The 22,530-nt window shown below is 40.3% G+C and overlaps 1 protein-coding gene across 2 annotated transcripts in view; it reads left to right on the top strand.

Annotated features, from left to right (window-relative positions):
- Positions 1-533: 533 nt before the first annotated feature.
- The window catches only part of SEL1L3 (SEL1L family member 3), a 37,879-nt gene continuing 15,882 nt past the window's right edge, over positions 534-22,530 (top strand). Inside the window, exons 1-13 of one of the 2 annotated variants that reach the window (XM_075148874.1) lie at positions 534-696; positions 4,921-5,488; positions 6,918-7,044; positions 9,883-10,004; positions 11,568-11,683; positions 14,324-14,379; positions 15,396-15,528; positions 16,123-16,255; positions 16,989-17,135; positions 17,556-17,767; positions 19,305-19,484; positions 20,604-20,723; positions 21,358-21,498. In XM_075148874.1, the coding sequence (XP_075004975.1) occupies positions 613-696; positions 4,921-5,488; positions 6,918-7,044; positions 9,883-10,004; positions 11,568-11,683; positions 14,324-14,379; positions 15,396-15,528; positions 16,123-16,255; positions 16,989-17,135; positions 17,556-17,767; positions 19,305-19,484; positions 20,604-20,723; positions 21,358-21,498 (2,139 nt within the window). In that variant the 5' untranslated portion in view covers positions 534-612. Of the gene's footprint in view, positions 697-4,088; positions 4,224-4,920; positions 5,489-6,917; positions 7,045-9,882; positions 10,005-11,567; positions 11,684-14,323; positions 14,380-15,395; positions 15,529-16,122; positions 16,256-16,988; positions 17,136-17,555; positions 17,768-19,304; positions 19,485-20,603; positions 20,724-21,357; positions 21,499-22,530 lie in introns of those variants that run through there. The other variant, XM_075148875.1, reaches the window with a different exon arrangement.

The following is a 22,530-nucleotide window of genomic DNA, read 5'->3' as shown; positions in this document are numbered from 1 at the left end:
TTCAGCTGGCGAACGGCGGCTCCTCGCGGGCAGCCCCGGCGCCGCCGCGCCGCGCACGGCAGCTGTGAGGAGGCCCTGCCCCGCCTTACCGCCCTAAAGCCGCCCCGCGACCGCGCGCCGCCCGCCAGCGGGACCGGGGAGCTGCCCCGGCCGGCGGCCGCGCTGGCAGCGCAGAGACGGGGCGTGAGGGTGGGGTCGAGGGTGGGGACGAGGGCGGGGGGAGCCACCGCGGAGCCCCCGAGCCACGCTGCCGCCGGGAGGGAGGACGCGGCCCGGCGCTGGGGTCCCGCCCAGGGCGCGCCGCTCCCGGGACGCTGCCCGGTGCCTCTTTCACTGGGGTGCGCGGGGGGCTGAAGTGCCTGACAGCACGGCCGGCGGGCTCGGCGCCCCCCCCCAGGGGTCTCGGCCCCCGGGTGTCGCCCGGCCCGGCCCCCTCCGCTCCCCTCTGCACCTGCGGCGGCGGCGCGGGGCCAGGCGCGGCCCGGCCCGGCCCTGCCCTGCCCGGGCGGCAGCCCCTCCTCCAGGAAGCCGGATCTGCCGCATCCTTGTCGGCGGGGCCGGTCGCGCACTCCTGGCCGCGCTGGGCAGCGCCGCCGCCGCCTCCGCGGCAGCATGCGGCCCCCAGCTGAGCCCCCCGCCGTGCCCCGCCGCCGCCACCCCCCTCTGCTCCTCCTCCTCCTCCTCCTCCTCCTCACGGTGAGTGGCGGCCGGCCCCGCGCCTGCCCCCGGACCCCGGCCCTGCTCGCCGCCGCTGTCGCGGCGGAAGATGGTGGCCGCGGCGAGGGCCCGGGCCGGGCGGCGGCCCCCGAGTGGGCGCCGAGCCCCGCGGGCGGGGGCTGCCCGGCACCCCGCAGCTTCGCGGCGGTGCTCCGCGCCGGGCCGGTGCGGGGCTGCAGGTTGTAAGCGCGGGGCGGAGAGGGAGGCGCAGCCCCCGGTCGGGTGCCGGAGCCGGTGTCCGGGGGGGTGCGCGGGGGGCCGCGGCCGCCCGGCCTGGGCTCGGGCCCGGGGCCGCCTCTTGGAGCCAGCCCGGCGGTTGTCTGGCCTGGCTCGGCTCCCCCCTCTCTGCCCCCCAGGGTTACGCTGCCTTATCGAGCTAGGGAACGTCAGGCCGTTCAATCAAAGTGTTAAACAGCTTTGCGTCCTAGGTGGCATTACATTTCTGGCTTTGAAAGAAGGGTGGTGCCTTTGACAGCTGCTTAGAGATGCACGTGTGAGCATGGTGCTGCACTGGCTTACGGGAACAATTGCGTTTTGGGGGCGTCTACTAAACTACTTTTTCCTCTTTTATGCTGCTAAACACAAACTCCGGTTAAAGTCTTTGTATGCCTGTACGATATTGATGCTGATTGGGAGCAGATCAACACCCTTTTTGGCATGTCTCCTTTTCACACATCTTGAAATCTAGCGTGACGTGGCAGGTGTTCACAGGTAAAGGACTACGGTTATCTTCAGACTTTGTGCAAACAGGTGCAGTTTCATAGGGTTATGTGGAGTTTCTGCAGAGGTGAACTCAGGGGGGATCCTGCTGAGATCTTATTCCAGCAAGTGAAAGAACGGTTTCTCATAATTTCTGTTATACTACACTACTGAAAATTTTCGCTTTCCTACCAATTGTTGTGATTGCTTCCCACAGTGATTTTGTATCTCAACATCTGATGGGATGACTTGGGCTAACTCCTTCAGATTCAGCAGGTTTCAAGAAAAAGATTAAGAAAAACACTTCTACATATTTGGTGAATAAGTTGCCCCACACAACAAAGCCTCTATGTCTGTCTTGCCAAACTCTGCATAGTTTATGGTAACATTTTGAATCCAGCATAGCTGGCCTCTTTACTGTGCTGGGAAACTTTTATATTTAAGTCTCATAATCACACTCATTGTGTAATCCTTTCATCCTCGCTCTCCTTGGTCAGAGATTATGCACAATTAACTCTGCCTTGTCTGAAATAACGGTGAGGGAAGAACTAGGGTTCCTCACTGAGTAGGAACATTTACATAAGATGCGTATTATGCAGTGCGCAGGGGAGCACTGTGTAGAGGCAACCAAGTGGTAACAGACTCGGACGTGGTCTGGAAGAGTTTACGGTCTGCAGCCTCTGCCATGGCTGCATCGGTGTGGGGTCGCTCAGGGGTCTTTGCACCGTGCTCCTTACTGGGGTTTGTTAGCAGACCCAAACACGCTTCATGCATTTTTGCAGCACGTGTCTCAACTAATACCCAGGCACCAAAGAATACAAAGAAGAGTTTCTTGAGTAACTCTGTGGGAGCCATTTAGCAGAACAGGCACTAAGGGAAAGGCAGTAAGACCAGCATGGCTGAAGCTAACCTTATGCATCAGCAGTCATGGTACCTCATGCTTAAGTGCCCTAGGAACATCATGGAGTTTGTTCTACAAGGAACTGGCTTTGGGTTGCAGAGCTTACTACCTTGGGATCCCCACCACAAAATTTCTGCCATTCACTGGAAGTCAGATGGCCACATTCAAACACTGCTGCATCTTTGTTAACGAACTATGCCAGACCCAAACTGTCTTTGCTGAGGCCAGCTCCCATATCTCTGTGTTGGATAAAACCCTGAGAAAATTGTGAGCTGGCTGTGTATATTTTGACAGTAGATGTGTGTATGTGATAAGCACACAGTGGTACCACAATGCTTTGTAGTGTCTACCTGGTAAACTTCTACATTTTGTGATGACCACATGACATTACTTTCATAATATATTACCATCTTCCTCATGACACTGCCCCCATATCACAAGGGTTAAGCTGTTTACAAGTACTCTTTATTGTAAGATAAAAAAATATGTAAGAAATATGAATGATAACCATCAAGTAGAAGAGGTTTAGAGTAATTCGTGGTTGCTGCTATGTGTTTTCAATGCTTTTAGAGGTTTCTATAACCAAAGAAGAATTATGTAGGAAATGTAAAAGAGTAGTATCTTTGTAAAGTCAAGCTCTGAAAGATATTCAAATTAGTATTAAAATTAAGGTTCTCCCATCAATTTCTATATCAGTATTTGTGCATGTGTGTTATTATATGATATGGTGGTAACTTTTCCAATGGACACCAGCCTCCTATTCTTACTCCTTTTTTAGCCCCTTCAGTATGCATCATTTTTACAATATTCATTTTATAGAATGGGAAACGCGGCAGAGAGGAAAGCTGTTACTCTAGAAAGCCTAGATACTGACATTGTGGAGTGTTTTGCATTTTTATAGCATTTTATTTGTTCAAAGTGTATATCCTGGTGCTTACACACCTGTTTGTGAGTGTTCAGCATCACTGCACATCCGGCTTCCAGTGTCTCTTGTCAGACACAAGAAGATAAAAAGTACTCAGTTGTTCTTGTGGAAAGTGGTTTAAGTGACAAGTTCAGAAAGACCTAGGAACACTAAATCTAGTCATCTAGAGTTACCCAGCTGCTAGCAATGATATCCAGCTTTCCAATCCAATCATTCAGTTATGTCATCCAGCTTCTGCCTTAAATAAAGTCAAGGTCTTGGGGTAAATAGTCTCCTCTATGCACAGTTGTGTTCCACTTGCAACCCTAGAGTTCTTTTGTGCCTTTAAGGAGGCAGGGATCTGGGGGAAAAATAGCATTTGATCACATAGTTAAATCCAAAATCCTCATCTATAGGAACAAGGAAGTAGTATAGGTAAACTTAGTGCTGACTTTTCCTAATATTTACACCTTCACAGGTTTTGCTGGCTTGATTTTTTTTCAGTGTAGCTCTCAAGGACTGTCAACATATTCTTAAGAAATAAAAAGCAAAATAGTTTATCATTAGGGACTTGTACTGATCCCCATATTGGATCGTGGGCAAGGTCTTGTCCTCCAGGTGCACAACACGTAATTCCGATCATTAGAAATGTACTAACGACTTGGCCAAAGCTTTTTAATATTTTGAAATTACAGTGAAAAAGCCATCAATCCAAGGTAGATATCCAAGATAAATTTCAGTTCGATTTGTTTAACCTTAGCAAAGTTAAAAGTTACCCAAGACAGATCTTCTCAATCTAGGCAATCCTAAGTGACAATTCTAAATATTTTAGACGGATCGGGGACCTGGCAGACGTGCCGTGCTGGTGGCTGACCCTCTGAGCTGAGTAATCCTCAGTATCCTTGGCAGTGCATCAAGCCGGACACTGACTGCAGAGCAGAAAGAAAAGAAGCTGTTTGAAGCCTTAGAGACAAGAACTTCAGCATGGAGGATAATCCTGGTGTATGTCCAAGCATTCACTCTCAAAATACATTATAATGTACATGGCTATAGGGAGCAAAAACTGAGCAAATGCTGCCTGCTGATCTTGCTGCTCAGATTTTTAAGTCCGTCTTCAGGACAGGAATGTTTCTGTTATAAGCTCCTAAACATTTTATGAACATGAATTAAAAATTTCTCAGGAAACCATTGTGAGCTGCCTTAGTTGTTACGCTGCTCTTCAGGTACCTGCATAAGAGGTAACAAAATTAGCTAACTTTAAAAAGGTACCAAAACATCAGACTGTGGCAGCACAAGTGAACAATACGATGAATAAATGCTGGTACATTTTAGTATATACTCTTTAGGCCTGATCCTAGGAGCATGTGTAAATAGCATGACCTGTAAGTCAGTATCTTGGACCGGATTCCACTTGGGGAAGGGCCGAAGGACACACCCTGTAAATATAGTTTGTATGTAACTTTGCATATGTAACTTTGAGAACTTGGTGTAGGGGAGTTGTTACCATGAAAACCTTGATGGTAGCTCTTCAGTAATCCACGTCTACTTGCTGTGTGAAAGAATCCTGGTATTTTGAGTTCAAGTATGGTATATAAACCTTCTGCTTGTGCAGTGTTCTGTTATTGCTGTGGGTATATTAATAATCATGTAAACATAGATTCTCTGGTTAACGTGTTTTGTGTTTTGGTTTTTTTTCCAGAATTTTGTGCCATCCTTTGGAAAGGAGACATTACGGACAACGGCAGTTACTCCACAGTTTGAACAAAACATGGATTATGTTGACTTTATTCATTTAAACATTTTAGAAAAGAAAGTTCTTAACAATTCTGAGGTTTCAGTTCAGTATTTATGTTCTAAGCCTTGTATCGTCAACTTGGAAGCAGTAGCTTCCTCCGAATTTAGGACTGGTGTACCAGTGTATAGAAGGAGATGGAAGGATGAGAAAAACCTTTATGTTAGCAGAACTCGACAAGTACATTTGAAATTTCCGAGCATCATGGTTTACAGAGATGATTATATCATCAGAAACTCAATAATAGTGCACAGTGTGATATTATATGCATGGATTAGTCACAAATCAGTTAGCAGCTATGATGTTGAGCAGAATGAAGGCTACCAGGATGCAGTTGCCAAGAATTACACTTTTTTAGAAGCAGTTCCACCTTTTGAACGCCCATATAAGGACCACAAAGTTTGTCTTCAGTGGGGTGCTGACTATTTGTGGATGCTCCAGGCAAACAGGATACCTCAGTGCCCTCATGAAAGTGGTAGGTGTAATGTCACTTTTTTCCGCAAAGAAACTAATGGGACCCAAATAACATCTTTGGTACGCTGTTAAAAAGTGCATACCTGTAGAGAACAGTAAATGCTATGCATGATTATTTACTTGGCAAACATTGTTGAATATGTAAAGTTCATAACTGTGGGGTTAGAGTTGCAAATGACTGAAGCCATCATGTCCTTCAGAGCTGGCTTGTTTCAGCACAGCCAGCCTGGAGATTTGTAGCAGCATGGCCTTCTATTTTTGAACTTTAAATAGTTGTTTGAATACACTTATCAGTGTATTCAGATGGCGGTGGGCATCATTCCTTTGGCTTCAGAGAGAGTTGTTCATTCCCTTACTGCGTTATTTCAGGGTCAGTCCTGCACTTCTTCCATACCTAATTCTCACACAGGTAGTCTACTTCTGCTTAAGATGGTGGCGACATACTCAGAAACATATTTTTAAGTCTTTATAGTGCTATAAACTTTATAGTACTTCTTTTTTTTGCCCAAAACCATTATGGACAATCACTTTTATTTTAAAAATTGATAGTTTTAAATAAAAAAACATGTCTTGCCAACTGTATAAGTCACTGAAACTCACAGCTCTGCTTTTTAGATTTTCTCAGAGTTCTGATTTTTTTTCTGTCTGCTTATCTCTAGCTTGACACCTGCTGACAATTCTTTTTGTCCTCAATGTGTATTCAAAGCAGAACCTAAAAGGAAAAAGATTATTTGCTTCTAAAGGGTTGTCTCCTAGAAGATCCCATAATGGTATTTGTGTCATTCATTTTCACCACATTGGCGTGTAAATGCTCTGAAGACGAACAGGAAAGCAATGATGTTGCTGCCTTCAGGGGCTTTCTAAAATACTTGTTGGAAGCAGCATGTGATCTCTGACAACAGTGTGAAACATCTTATGTATTATCTAATTATATTATAGATGAAAACAGTATAACAAGAAAAAGGAGGAAATAACATTTTATTCAAATTTATTTTTTAAATTAAGCTTGTAACAAATTTGGGTTTTTTTTGTTTGTTTGTTTGTTTGTTTTGGGGGTTTTTCTAGGAAGGCTGATGATATGTCATGTAGGCATAACCAAAGATAGGATGAGATTTAAGTGAATAACATAAATGAAGATTTCTTCCTTAATAACTGGTTCTTTAAGTATCTTAGATTTAAATGAGTCTGTTCTTCCCTTGCTTCTAATACCAGCTGGAAATGGACTCCATTTCACTTTCCGTGGGTTATTCGGTCCAAGACTGTAATGTATTTAATAACAGCGAGTGAACTTGTGTTTAAGGACTTACTGAAGGTTTGTGTTAATTTTTGATCTGTTGTGTGAATCAAACGTTTGACTGTACGAGTGTGAGCTAATTAATTAGTTATCAATGCTTGTTGTTTGGCAGATTAAGAAAGATTGTATTTTGCAGATGGTGTCCAGATTCTCAACTTCATATACGCTTCCAGTGGGGAGAAGACAGGAATCGTGAAGAAATTTGAACAATTTGAAAACAGAGAACTTGAGACAGTCAGACAACATCAGATTGATTATCCCATGTAAGTATAGGCAAATAATTGAAGTGGGCTGTAATTGATTATTGAAGGCTATAGAATGTATCTAACCTCTTAGGCTACACCACAAATTAAAGGAATACTGCCTACTAATTTGAGAAGAGGCTCAAAAAGAAACTAGTTAGCAATTTCTTCTGTTCTCTAATTTCAATTTTGGAGAGGATTAAGCTGAACTTCAGAAAAATACTTACAGTACGTGTTAGTGCAGTGCTGTGTAGGAGATACCAATAGTAGGTGTAACTGAGCTGGTTAGGTACAGTTAGGAGGGTAAGTTAGCTGTTAGGTGCTGTCATGATCAGACTGCTGTCTCATGACCAGCTAACCTGGGGTTTTCTGCATTACAAAGAGATCTGCATTTCAAACATCATTTGCAGACCAAGTGCAGAGTAGGGTTTCTTGCAAGGGCAAGCAGTGTGGAGCAGCTTTTTCCCTATAAATTCACACTCTAGTTTATTTTGCAGCTGACAAGCCCTTAGTGGTAGAGTCCCCTGCCTAGATAAGTCTTCCAGCTTGAGCTTACACTTGTGTAAACTCTCCTCGTTGGACAGGAGTAAAACCCCTTGGCCCCTGCACACTATTCAGTTACAGAGGAATGGCTCTGGGAAGATCATCTTTCTCTACTTTTCTCCCCCTTCCCAAAACTGTTACAACTCTTCAGTCATATTTTGCAACTTTAGAGGAAAAAGTATATATAGAGATATATAAATATATCTTCCTTCCACCAGATGCTGTTACCCGGCAACATTATTACAGAAATAGGAAAAGATCATAGGAACTGGAACTTGCCTGCTGGTTTGTGTTTGGCCTGTGACCACAAGAACAGTGCCAAAGATGACTTGCCAGATAGCGCAGGTGGCATACAAATTACTAGCTTTCAAACTGTAGCTCTGAAGTCACAAGTTCAGAGCAATTTTTAGCTCCTGGCCTCTTCAGGGTGGGTGACAGCGTGGTTTGCACAGCCTGCTGCCCTTTGCTCACCAGCACGGTTGCATTCTGCTTCTGGCATTGGGGTGCTCAAGCTCTAGTTGAGAATATATGGCATGAATTTATGCAGCTTTTTACCTGCTCCATACAGTTCCACCCTCTCTTGCCTTCGGGTGGTGTCTCCAGTGTTAACATAAAGCATTGCCTGCGTGTTGCGGTTGTGTGACAGCCTGGAGTAGCTCTGTAAGAAGAGGAAGAATTTTCCTTCAGGGCTCTCTGTATGTGAGCGGTGGTTCCCCACTGCACCAAAAGGCCAACAGAAGCGGATGGGTCTAACTGAAGTTACTTGTTTGATTTCAGTCAGGGATTTGTAAAGAAAGGGGACTGGAGATAGACAACTGTCATTTGAGGTAGCTACCAGTGGACAGCCTGCAGCAAGGATAGGCAGGGACTATAAGGGACTACTCACGCTGTATGGCATTCTGCAGCAATAGGGGATGTGAAACGAGTCAGCGTTGTCCCAAACTCTGTCCCAAGAAGTTTGTCCAGAACAGTTATGTGCTCAGACTGGCAATCAAGGATTAAATGGAGACTGTGGCATTTAAGTTTGCTCTATTGCCAGAGATGGAAGATGGAAAGCGCGATATATAAGCATAAGCAGTATTTCTGGAAGCACGGTGTTTGCCTGTAGGTCATAACGATCAATATACAAGTGATTGTGATTTACAAACCCTTCTACCTCACCCATGTACCATCTCTGGAGGATACAGTGTTATTAGCTATTTAAGGTATAGACTCCATTGGGGAAAACTTCACCACCTTGCATTTTTTTTTAAGCAGGAGAGCAGGTGTTAGGCTTTCAGACTTAGTTTAGTTTAGTTTAGGAAAAGATACAAGGTACTCTATGATCAGCAACTTCTTGAGAGAGAAACAAGGCAAGCTGACCCAATTCTAAAGTATTAAAAACAAATACTGACATTTTTTCTTAATTATAGGAATACAGAACCCAAATAATATCTCCTTCTAAAAGTCACTAAGCAAAGAGAACTTCTGTATCAGAGATTATAATAATCATAATGCTTTGCTGGGCTGAACATTGGAGGTCCTGTTTTCAAAGGCATTCAGCATTGGCCTAACGGCTATGGAAATATTATGGAAATAAGTGGTCAAGTTTCTGTGAAAAGTGCTGAAGCAGATTTAGTCTGGCACAGAGGAACTCCTTAAAATTAGATACTGTGGTGTAAATTCTGCTTTTAGTGCCTCAGCCAGCTTTGTACAGAAATTTCTAAGTAGGTAGCGTTGTCGGGTCTTCGGTTTTTTATTTTGCACTGCTCCATAGTTTGCACAGGCTCCACCTTTATTTATCCTGTGATAGCTCTGTGACAGCTATTCATACCTATCTGTACTACCCAGAGGCTGGATTCATTTTTAACTGCTTCTCCCAAGCACATTTTCAGAGTTGGCATTTAGTGTGGAAGACACAGCTTAGTTTTTATTGGCTTCCACAATCAAGATTACAAGACCATGCATTTGGGGATTTTGTACTGTAGCCTGCATGCGAGAGGTTGGCTCCAAGTTGTCTCGGTTGTGTTTTCAGTTCCCTGTTGATGTGGGATGTGGCAGTAGCTCTGACCCACGATTCTGGAATTGATTCAGATAACACTTCCTTACTCTCCTCTCATATTGTTACCTCAAAAGTGCGCAGTTAAAAGGAGATTGCGGATCCAAGAGTCTTAAGTACTGTTGCTCTGAAGGTTTTCACTGCAGAGGATGTGTTCTGTTCTGAAGATTACATGTGTGAAACACGTTTGCTAAATTAAAGTGAAATGCATGCTTTTCAAATTATATAGGGAGATTTCTCATCAGGAGTGGATTTTTTGTTTATTTTTGCTCATGCAGGTTCACCGTTTCAATCTGGCTATATTTACTCCATCACTGTGAAAAGGATCTGTGTGGTATACTCTATTTTATTGATCCGAAAGAAATGTATAGTACTCCTGCTGTATTTCTAAATGAGGAAGGTAAGGGATATTATTAAGGGCCTTCAGAAGGGGTCTAATATAGTCTTTATAGATCTGTGCCTAGGAATAACATTTATAAATATATTATCAGACCTATTTTGTGAAACTGATCCCTTGCAAAATGCTTGCTTTTGACTATAGTGTCTCAGTAGGAAAGTAGCTACTAAATTAGTAAGGTAAAACTGAGAAATAGTTGCATAGTATCTAGTCTTGGCTAACTTCAGAAAATGTCTGATTTGTCAGGAGAATAGACCGAATCTTACAGGTCAGGAACATACACTGGAATTAAACAGTCTTATGTCAATGAACAACCTTTGTTATTATTATTGGAGTATTATTTTAATATTGTTCTCAATTCTTACATACATACTACGTGAATATTTTTGAAAATTTGAAATAGCCTCAGAAGAAGTCCAAATGATTCAAGGTCTTGCCTATGTTGCAGTGTTCAAGAAGCACAGTCTATTTCCCTGATCCAAAAAAAAGTTAAGAGGTAGCACTGTTCCTTTTGCACCCCACCTTTTTTAAGCATGTAAGTGGTGAGCAGATTGATTGTCTTGCAAGAAAATCAGGTAGAAAGGTGTATTTACTTTTAATTTAATATGCTTTTAAATATATTGTTAAAAGGAAAGGTGAAAAAAGTGCTTTATGAGACTTCTCCTCAACACTTGCAGGAGAGGAACATTCCTGCCAGAAGATGGCTCTTCAGCCTCTGATAGAGAATGAAATTCAGCAGCTGGGGGCTGGCTGGCAGGCTTACAGAGGAAATAAATGTGCAGTGTTTTAAAAGTGCACAGCTGGCTTTCTCATAAGACATTACATTTTTTCCCCTTCTTTGCAAGTTTCACAACTAAGCATTTCCTCTCTGTTATTTTTGCTATTTCTATTTTCTCTGTCTTGTAACCAATCTAGATAATTAATCTATCCGTTATAAACTGGATGCATTTCTTTGAGGAACAAACAAAAATGGCATCTCAGCTGGAAGTTACCAGCTTGATATGAGAGTTGCTTGGGCAGGTTTTAGGGCCAGTTTTATTCTCAGTGTTAGACTAGATTACCATAATAGCCTGTTCTGGTCTTAAGAGCTCAGACCATGAGTCTAGCTTCTGCAGGTCCAAGTAGTGGAGGGCAGAGTCATCTTGTACTTGGTCATTGCACTCTCATATGCTAGCAGTTGAGTGTTGAGTAGATACCATTGTCTGCTGTTCCCCCCTGCTGTTTGCTGCAAGTCATGTCTGCTTTCTGGTGTTTGAGATCAGCTGTGGCACCCTCCCTGTTTGCCCTATGTTTAGTGTGTTTATCCCTCAGACAGTTGGTTTTGAGTCTGTGGTTTCATGTGGGAGGCTGGGCATTAGCATCTGAGATGTGTAACTGAAATGTGGAGCACGTTTCCCTGGGATTCTGTGAGAGCAATGTATGGCTTGGTGAGGGCCCAGATCTCTGTTGGTGATGAAGAGGATGAAGAAGACAGAATCACTGTGAATAACACATTAGGAAGCCCATTCTTAACATTGGTATTTCTGTCGTGTTTATTTCCTTTTTCTTCCTTCGTTGCTTTGTCAGGTTATGTGCATATTCAGATGCACCTCATGAGAGGAGATGACCTTGCAGTGAAAACTAGCTTCAGCCTTCCTCTGAAGCAGTGGTTTCGACTGGATCTCTCTTTTAAGGGTGGACAGGTATGTGTGCTACTGAATTACAGGATCAAGGCTGAGATTTGTCCAATTTGATTATGCCTTTGACAAACCCCTTAATAGCTGAGGCTGAGAGAAATACTGTAATTTGTACATGCTCACATAGCAAAAGAATGAAAAATCTAAAACTAGAAATTGTCCGGGGATCTTCAGACCATCTGACTTTGGGAAATCAACTTAGATGCTTAAGATAAGAGCCTACAATTACTGTGCATTCAGTGGCTGTCTTGGCACACGGTTGCTCTCCAGGGACTTTATTGACTCTACAGGCAACCAGGACTCCTGGCTTAGATACCTTATCTAGATACGTTAAGTTACATGGTGTGAATAGTTCTGAGGCACTTTGCACTTGGAAGCTTAGGCTTTTTTACCATTCTGATATGAAAATTTAAGTGTCTGGACTTCTGTACAGTAGCATGCCTCTTGCCTAGATGTGTTAGCTAACAGGAGGCATGTTTAGTTTCCAAGTTTTGCATATTTGACAAAGTGGCATAGGCTTGACTACCATTAAAAGTAAAAAAAAAATTGCAGTATCCCTCTGTAGTAGATAAAATACATAATTTACATTTTAACAAATCACAATTGTTTTTTCACAAAATCTTCCAAAAGCAGTTCTGAAAACGCGGGCTCCCTGCCCAAGTTCTTGTCTGAACCTTCAGCTATTGAGATATTAGGGTGTGAAAATAATCAAAAACCTTAGTCTTCTATTTCTCAACTTCTTTCTCCTTGAAAATGATTGAATAGATTACATTCTGAATTATAAAAATATTTGCTAATTAATGGCAAGAACAACTAAGCACATTTAAAGTACGAGGTAAATGACTGATAAAGCTGAAACAATGCTGTACTGAGAGAGCAATGTACAGGCCAAACTACAGCTGTTCCTTTTGCACCCCACCTTTTTTAAGCATGTAAGTGGTGAGCAGATTGATTGTCTTGCAAGAAAATCAGGTAGAAAGGTGTATTTACTTTTAATTTAATATGCTTTTAAATATATTGTTAAAAGGAAAGGTGGAAAAAGTGCTTTATAGAATCAGAACTGTCTTTCTCTGCTTGTTTAAATTGTAGTTATAATATAAGTTCATGGGAAAAGGAAGAGCCTATGGATTTTGAAGCTCAGCTTCAGGTGCAAATGTGAAAGTTACTGTCAGTATTGATACAGGGTATATTAGTCTTGACTTGTTGGAAATTTGAGGATTGCCTGTACAATTAGATTAAGAAAAAACATTCTTCCATCAGAGAGCAGAGTGTATTTATTCAGGTGTGAGATAAAACCTGTGGTCAATAAATTTCCACTTCTGGACAAAATAAGGGAGCCAGGAAGAGTTTAATGAGCACTCTTGTGGAAAAAGGAGGAAGTAGGACCAAACTTAAAAACATTTCAGTACTTAGAGCCATTCTCTGGAACAGATAAAGCTGTGGTGTAGTTCCATCTTACTGACATGTATTCCTGTAGTAAGTTTTTAAATGCTACAATCCTCAAAAGGTACAGAAGAGTCTCCTTATTTAGGCACTTCTTGTCCAAAGAAGAGCAACGAAGCTGGTGAAGGGTCTAGAGAACAAGTCTTATGAGAAGCGGCTGAGGGAACTGGGGTTGTTTAGTCTGGAGGAGAGGAGGCTGAGAAGAGACCTTATCGCTCTCTACAGCTACCTGAAAGGAGGTTGTAGTGAGGTGGGTGTCGGTCTCTTCTCCCAGGTAATAAGTGATAGGATGAGAGGAAACAGCCTCAAGTTGTGCCAGGGGAGGTTTAGATTGGATATTGGGAAAAATTTCTTCACTGAAAGGGTTATCAAGCATTGGAACAGGCTGCTCAGGGAAGTGATGTGGCACTTAGCAACATGGTTTAGTGGTGGACTTGGCAGCGTTAGATTTACAGTTGGACTCGATGTTCTTAAAGGTCTTTTCCAACCTAAATGATTCTATGATTATTTCAATTCCATTGATTTAGGTATATTTAGTCCAGCATGATCTGAGAATATCCAGAAATTAAGAGCCGGATTTTAAGAGCATCTGAAGATGCAGATGAATCCCTAAAAATACCTGGGCACTTGAGAAAAATTTGCAATACCAACATGTATGAAAATCTTATCTTGTCTTCCTTCTCGGGCATCTGAATTCCTTTAACCATTCTGGCACTGAAAGTCTACTGAAAATACATCTCCTGTAGAAGTAGGAGTTGAACACAGATTTTTTTAAATCATGGGCTGTTACATTAGCTTTATGGCTATTCTTTACCTGTAAGCTACAATTTCTTAAGGACATCAACATTCTCTTCATTTAGCATCTCTGCTATATAAAAGCAAAACAGCCTTTCACACTTTGCAAGAATAAAAGCTTCAGCAAAGTACACGTCTTGTAACTGAACACAGGAGTGAAGCAGCTGAAGTAGGTAACATCTGTGCTGTTTTTGCTATTTTTCGTCGCTCATGATTGGCCAGGACAGACCAGTGCCAATGCTTTCCATTAAACTCTTCTGACATACATCGGATACATGACACCATCCTCTTTAGTGCAGAGGAGATGCAACAAGCTGCAACTGTCTTCTGAACTATGAGTTCAAATGGCTTAATAAATGTACCTTATAATATTTCGTTTATTATAATTAATATTTTGTATTCTTTTAGATAGAAGTAAGCAGTGTTGGGAAGAATTTGAAAAGACATCATCATCAGTCTTTTACGTAAGCAGAGATGTAAATATTACCCTTTGCTGAGTAATATGTGTGGATGTGTTCAGATATGGAAAATGGGAGAAGGAGAGCACAAGTTTGTAACTGAGATTCCAAATGATTTTCAAGACGTCTATGGTCTTTTTCCACTCCATGCTTTCAAAAACAGTTTGCATTACTGTGCTCACATTGAGCATGAGCTGAATAATTTTGTTAATGCTGTGAGCTAGTTGAGTTAATACGCTGCGTGATCGAGTACTAGAGTCTGATAACCTTCACTAAAAACTGATTGGAAGGTCAGTGGCATTAGGATCAGTCTTCAAATGAAGTCTTGGCCTTACTGAAGTCAAGGGAAGTTTTGCTATTGCTGTGAGAGACCTAGAATTTCACTGGTGAAATTGTTATCTGCTTTGCTTAGGTAGAGAGCAAAATTTCTATCAAAAATGTTCTTGCACTATCCTTTATTCGAAGCAACTGAATGATTTTTTAAAATGGATCTTTAATTGTTCTCTTTCACTGTAATTTAAGATTGTCTCTTTCTTGTGCAAATAATTTTAAAAAACCCCTTTTAATATGGAAACTATGTAACAGTAAATTGCATGGCAGACTTCAGTCTTGTTACTTCTCTGCTATGGTTTACAAAGTAGAGATTGTAAATTTGTAGATAGCAACTCTAGGAGACAAATAACTTAAATTTTCATATGCCAATTTTAGAAAAGTGCAAGGGAGAGGTGGAACTGAAATCTTCGAGGTTGTATAATGATGCATAAAACACCAGAAGGTACCTACAGTCAGAAAAATAAAACACCCTGCTGGTTTAATATGTTTGTAGACAAAGGATTTGTTAAATTTACTCCAGAATTTATCACACTAAATTGCAGAGTAGATTTTGAGAGTAAATAGATGAGAAAAGAAAAAGATACTGGCAATGAGTTTAAGGCTGTCAATTATGGAAATTCTGAGATACAAATTTCTTTTTTTCTTTCATAGTACCTCTTGATAGCTTACTTCTCTTTCATGTTCTCAAGTTTTAGGGAAGATTTCTATTATGATGACACTGTTGGATACTTTGTCCTTGGAGGCAGTGGATATGTAAATGGTGTTGAAGCATTCTTTGGACCTGTGAAATACTATCGTCTCAATGTGTTGGAAACAGAACAGGTAAACAAAAGCAGTATTTGGAAATGTTTAACTATTAGCAGCCAGCTATGCCTGTATTTTTTTTTTTTAACTGAAGCTCTTACCAAGTGATAAACTTGCTATGAATCATAATAGTACTTGGGAATATATGACCAAAATATGATCATTTTCTGTTGAAATTTAGGAATGATAGTTACCACTTCAAATGCTAAAAGATAAAACTTTCAGAAGTGAGTATGTAAAGCAATGTTCCTAAATCTATATTTAAGTAAGGACTTATTTTCAGTATTGCTTTGTTTCCCAGAGTTTTTGATGGTACAGTATTGAACACATTTGATTAATTTATGGTTTTGTTGAAATCGGTGGTAAAAGTCACATAGGCTTGGTCAATTTTGGAAGTTCATCCATGGTTTCTTGGATTATGCTGACTGTTAAAAGTCATAGTCTATTGTGGGCCAGAATCAGGTTGGCACATTAACATGAGGTGCCAGATAAGCCAATTGGAGTAAACAATCTGTTTCCTTTTGTTATCTGCCTACAACATTTCTTTCTAGCCAAGCATAGACAGCAACAGATACTGTAGATGCCATTTATCCATCATTTGCCTTTTTACAGATTTCTAACCCTCTTCATGACAAAGAAACAGTGGAACAAATTGAACTCTACTATGAGAGATGTATGGATATTCAAGAAATAGTTTATGAGTACAGATACATTGTAAGGCAAGGCGAAAAAGTGCAAAGAAATTGTAAGTGTTGATCTATGAGATATGAATTTTAAACTCTCATCTTTGGAGACCTTCTTTCCTTTTACCAGAATCTGGGTAATGATCATTAAAAGTAAACTTAAATTCAGCCATAACAATAAAAAAGGCAATTTGAAGAGTTTAGCCTTGTTACTGGTAGCTAAAACTGTAGTTTTGTCCCTGCAAAGACTTTTGTGCCACGGAATACAAACTTAAATCATGTTCTTGATATTTATTCTCTAATAAGGCAGGTGCATAAATGGACAAAGAAATTCTTTCAAGCTTACATGTAAGCTATGCAAGTGCCTTTCTTCTGTTTCATTCCCAAATGACCCTAAAGGCACATGCATTTTAAGCCCTTTCCCAAAAATGCTAGAATGTCTCTGCCACAGTTGCCTAATGTGCAGTAATTGACAGGTTTATACCAAAGCAACCAATTTAGTGAAAGAAGAGTAAAATAGCTTAAATGTGTGCTGAAAACTAGCTTATGTTTCCAGTTAGAATTTGATCGCACGCATTGTGACCACAGTATGGAAGAGAGTAGAAGAAATCTTGTGTATTTGTAAGTGGCCTGTGCTAGCTGTATGAGTTTTTAGCACTACTTTGTGTTAAGGATATGCTCATCTTGTCCATTAATTTTTAGTTTACTCTAGAAACATCTTTTTTTTCTACCAGAAGCTTGTTTTAGAGACCAGCCAAGTCAGCTTTCATGTCTTAAATATGTTGTTTTCTCTAGGTTACTATGAAAACTATTATTTGGAGCTGATTCACAAATATGGAGAAAAATCCAAATGTGATGCCTTCACGTGGGGAAAAGAGCTCAGGGAAAAGTACCACACTTTGTTCAAACTGTTACACGAGATGGATTTCAGTGCTCTAGATGGTAATCATATTTTATTTTGTTGTTCTTAAATAACTCCACAATATATGTCATGTAAGTTAGTATGCTTTGACTTCAGTTCATGTTTTATACATTTTTTTTCCTATCAACTAACTTAGTAAAGGAGTGTCATGTGTCTTATATGTTCTGCTGCAAATGAAGAATGGCTTATTATGTAGAAGGAAATAGAGATAGCCTTACATTTTTAGTGGCTAGTTACTTTGAGACGGTCGTTTGGATTTTTATTCACCCTTCCTATTCAATAGTGCCTTGTACCTCCAGGAATTTTGGTTGTCTGCATTGAGAATACCATTCAGCATGAGAAATAACAGAATCTGTCTCAGTCCCATTAAATTAAGGAGGGGAAATCAATTCCCAATTTTAACTCTTGCGATAACTGTGTATCCTATGTTTTATTTTTAGTGTTAGAAGATGGAAGTGATACAGTTCTAGAAGTTGGCCAGAGGGTATTTGAGAAGGTTGCAAAGGGTCTGTCCAGTGCCCATGGCCTCAGCAATATGGGCTCCTCTGTCCCTCTCTTGGTGGATTCCAGTTGTTGTGGATACCATAAAGCTTCCTATTTTCTTGCAGTTATATTTGAAACAGGGCTCGGTGTGTCTGTGGATCATACAAAGGTAGTATATTTAATATGTTTGGTTATGTCTGTGAAATTAATTACCTTTAAAGGCAATTTAGAAATGGCATGAATTTATGATCAATTGAATTAAAAGATGTGAAATGGCCTCCAGATCCAGGCTGTGGTTGAAGGGATTCCCCAGAACAGCTACTCCTAAATAGCCTGATGGCAGTGAAGTCTTTATGAAGTCCTGATGGTGGGAATCTTTATCCTGCTCATCCAGAACAAGGAAATCAAAGAAAATCTAAAAATGGTGGTAAAGTGAACAGCGTGAAACATACTGCTTTTCCCAGTCACTGAGGAGGTAGGATGAGGTAATAACCCTCGAGTCACTCCCAGTCATTTGTAGATGGGTATGAAAAAAGTCTCACATCAGGCAAATCTCCTAAAGTGGAAAGGTTGCATAGTACAGTCAGGAAAGAAGTCCCATTTTACAGTGTGCAAAAATGTGGCACTGAGTATATTATGATCAAATGATTAAAGGTAACCAAAGTAGAACGGTTTTCTTTTGGAAAAAAAAACCGACCATGCTTCAGCTGAGCAACTGCAGGGCACATGAACTCCTGACCTTTTAGGCAAGTGGCAAATAACTGAAATGTTTCCATGCGATTCCATTGCAAGGTCAAATAAAGGGGAGGTGTTTATATATCACTGGAAGAGGACTATACTGCCATATTGCCAACAGATATTTAATTGTGATATAATAGTGTAATATAAAATGCTCATAAAGAATAGCAGATCTGCCTAATGTGGTTACAGGATACTAAATCAGAAGAATCCCTGAGAGGCCAATCTGAGACCAAGCTCACTCCAGTTTCTCAAACACAACAAACCTTAGACCTTTTTTATACCCTAATTATAGAGTATACCTAGTGCTAATTATGGAGGCTAAGTAATTTCATTATTGGATCCACTTCAGATAGTGTAGGAAATAATTTACTATCCAGCGCAGATGGGACAACATTGTTTTTATTACTGTGCAGGTGAAAAATAATAGTAGTGCTGAAAATGGTTTTGGCAAATGTTCGCCAATTAATGAGTATCTCAAGGGAGCTTTGTGCTGAAACCTTGTCAGCCACAAGTCCCATCCTTCTAGTCCTGTCAGATCCTTAGGGTAAGATTTTCAAGTGCTGTTTGTTAACTTCCATGTGTTTCCACTGAATTCAGTGCGAAAACTCCAGTTGACATCAGTGACACTAGTTAAGCCACCACTGAGTATAGAAAGTGTCAGAGTATAATTAACACTATAATAAAATGGCATTAAAAAATTGCTACACACTCAGTGGTGGCAGAATAAGTGCAATACTTGAAAGTATTTAGAGAGTCTAGTTTTTCTTTCAAATCCTTCTATACCTATAGAAGACATTTTAACTACTTTAGGGCTGTGCTTGATTCTATAACTGTGTTTACATGGTATAGCTAGTATATCAGCTACCCGTATGAACATTCTGTTCCCTGTAAATCTCCACCAAAGTGCTAAACTTGTGACACGTGCAGTGAATTCACTCTTGTTTGCATCTGTTGATTTTTGCCAGGGACTGCTGTATAGTTTGGTTGGCGCTCAGGGGAACGAGAGACTTGCTGTGATGAATCTTGGATATAAACATTACCAAGGCATTAATAACTATCCACTTGATTTGGAGCTGTCATATGCTTATTACAGTAATATTGCAATAAAAACATCGTTGGATCAACACACTATAAAAGGGGAACAGGTGAAAGAGTTATAAGTGTATCTGAATTTGTTTTCTGTGCAAATGAGTTTTCATGTATTAATATTAATTACGTGGCCAGAATATTTTTGTCTTGATTTACAAATATTAGCTCATCTGATTGATGTCCCTGCCCATGGCAGGGGTGTTGGACTAAATGATCTTTAAAGGTCCCTTCCAACCCAAACCATTCTATGATTCTATGATTGTTACAAAATCCCCCAAATTATCTATAGGTATCATTACTCCATTTCTTAGGAAGGGGGAAACCAAATCAAAATTAGACTCAAATCCTCAGAATTGTCCACATGCCTATCTTTCAATAATGTCTAAATCTTATTCTTGGGCCCTAAGTCCTTACTCAGGTTTTTAATTATTAATATAATTGGATGTGTTTATTAAGCAACTGATCTGCTGTTTCAATAGTCAAACATCATGAAGCTCATGCAAAAGATGAATTGTCCTCTCCATACTTACACCTTTTCTATAATCAAATGTAAAGATTTGGCTGTTAAATAGCTATCTGGTGAGATAAAGTTACAGTAAAATTATTTTAGAATGAGCTGCTAAACAGGAGGTAACACAACTTCATCTGTAAAGAATACTCAAGGTAGGCCAGTACTAGGATCCTGGCTTATCAGAAAGAATGATTATTGTACAAAAAACAGAGAGATTTTGATTGCTGAAGAACTAGAAATCAGCAGACAGCCACCTAGATAAGAGTGCTGTAGGGCAGGTCTTCATCAAGCTTTCTGCCAGCCTTTCTTTATCTTTTAAGAGAGATTTCTATAGAAACTAAAAAACCTTAAAAGGCTTAAAAGCACTTCTTTGCCATTATTAAATGCATTTAAAACTACAAAAAAACTGTCAATGTCTTGGCATAACTTTCCAGTGTAGAGTGGACTTACAGTTTTGTACTGTAACGAGGCAGTAAATGGTTTTTACACTGGATGTAAGGATAGTTCTTAATGCACTGGCCAGCAGAGGTGTGGTGAGAGTTTTAAAACCCAGAACTGATCACAAATTTTTAGGGATAAATAGGAAATGGGCAACATTTTCATTTTGGTGGCATATGTATGAATTCATTGTGTAATAATTTTTTTCTGTTCGCCTACTCTTCAGGCATTTGTTGAAACTATAAGACTGATGGATGATGAACTGCTAAAAGCTCAAACAAAAGAAAATGGTGATGTCTTTATGTGGTTAAAACACGAAGCAACAAGAGGAAATGCAGCTGCACAGGTATAAAGTAATACATTTCCCTTTTCTTGGTTTTATGCACACATCATGTATGTACATCTATAGACTATGTAGGAAAGTTGTGGAGAAGAGTGAAGCAGACAGTCATTTTCTCTTTCCACCCATAATTGCTTCTTTTTTATGAACTTGAACCATTTCCTATGTTTCTGTCTGATAATATCCAGGGACATGCAAAAAGCTATAACGATACAAGGCAAAAGGGAGGAGTTGTTAAGACTTAGCAAACTCCTCCTCTGACCATTTTCCCTGGGTTTGTATTTGACACGGTCCAGTTATTGCTGCTGATCTGAGACCAGCAGCAATATGTTGGAATACTGAGCCATTTGCATGCATCAAATCTGCCTTTATCACCTACCTCTGCACTTAAATCAAGCCAGACTTTCATGGTACTGATAGCTGTAAAAAATAACCCTGCTGTAGGTTTAATATCAGTACATTTCACCACTGGGAACCTCTCTGAATATTCCTGATAACCAATTGTTTTCAAACTGTTGAGGATGTATAACTAGTTTCTTCACATATCTAAAATCCATTTAAGCCTGTAAAAGTCTGCTCCTGCAATTCCAGTTTCAATACTAACATTTATAACATTAGTGCTTATGTTGTTTTCTTTTAGCAACGATTGGCTCAGATGTTGTTTTGGGGCCAACAAGGAGTGGCAAAAAATCCTGAAGCAGCAATAGAATGGTATGCAAAGGGTGCGATAGAAACAGAAGATCCAGTGTTAATATATGATTATGCCATTGTGTTATTTAAGGTAAGTCATGTTTCATATTTTCACCTCAAAAAAATCATTCTGTGACATGGATGTTTGTAAGTTGTTTGCAGTGACACACTGTGGGAGTGTATACAAGTGCTTTTACATTTACTCTGAAAATAAATCAATAGTTATGAAGCTAATGTTGATTTTTACCAGATAGGCACAAAAATTTTAAAAAGAGCAAGTTAAAAGCGGTTTAGTCACTTTGTTCTTAGCCAGATTCAGGACCAAAATACCACCTAAATTGTGGATCCTAATTTTTCCTAATGGCTTGTCACTTCAAAAATCTAATCAGCTAGTAGGTCTTGGTGTAGAGATACAGGTGAAAGTTCAATCCTTTCTTAGAATGCCCTTTATTAGATCTTCGGGAATTTTTTTTCCTAGGAATTAAATAGTCTCTGCATGCAGTTAGTTTTTCCTTGTTAGAAGCAGTAGACAGCAGAGGCTAAACTGAGGCATAACCCCACCTGAGTCAAATAAGTTTTGTCAGCTAGGCGGTCACCCACAAGACATTCAACAGTACTAAAGATTAGAGATATTAGTGAAGAACTGTTAGGTCTTCGTCTCATTCCTTTGACAATGAAGGGCTGTTCTCTACAAAATGCTTGCTTAATTTTGAGCACCCATAGTCTGTTTGACCATTGTCTGGAATTAATTTATATGGACATCATCAGCATAACATCTGTGTATTTCCTCTGGAGACACTATGACATCCTTTTTCAGGAAAGCTGAGAGCTCATACTCATTGCCAAATCATGAACAATCTATGCACCTTTGAATGCTATTCATTTTTCCTTAGTTGCCGAAAATTAAAGATCTGTGATATTATTTACCCATAAAAATCACTTGGATCGCCTGGTGAAATAGTTTTTCCTAGACTGAATCATTGAGATTTTGTAAAGCTATGAATGAAGGATGAGCACAAAGCTGCTTTTTTTTGTTGTAGCTGTTTAAAGCTGAATAACGCCTACTAAATGATAGTATCAATGTTAAAATGCATTTTGGATGTGTATATCTGAATTTTCATCA

This window comes from Calonectris borealis, chromosome 4, assembly GCF_964195595.1.
Source record: "Calonectris borealis chromosome 4, bCalBor7.hap1.2, whole genome shotgun sequence".
In the NCBI taxonomy this organism is placed as follows: Eukaryota; Metazoa; Chordata; class Aves; order Procellariiformes; family Procellariidae; genus Calonectris; species Calonectris borealis.
Note: the sequence above shows the minus strand (reverse complement) of the source record. Positions and strands in the feature narration are given on the sequence as shown.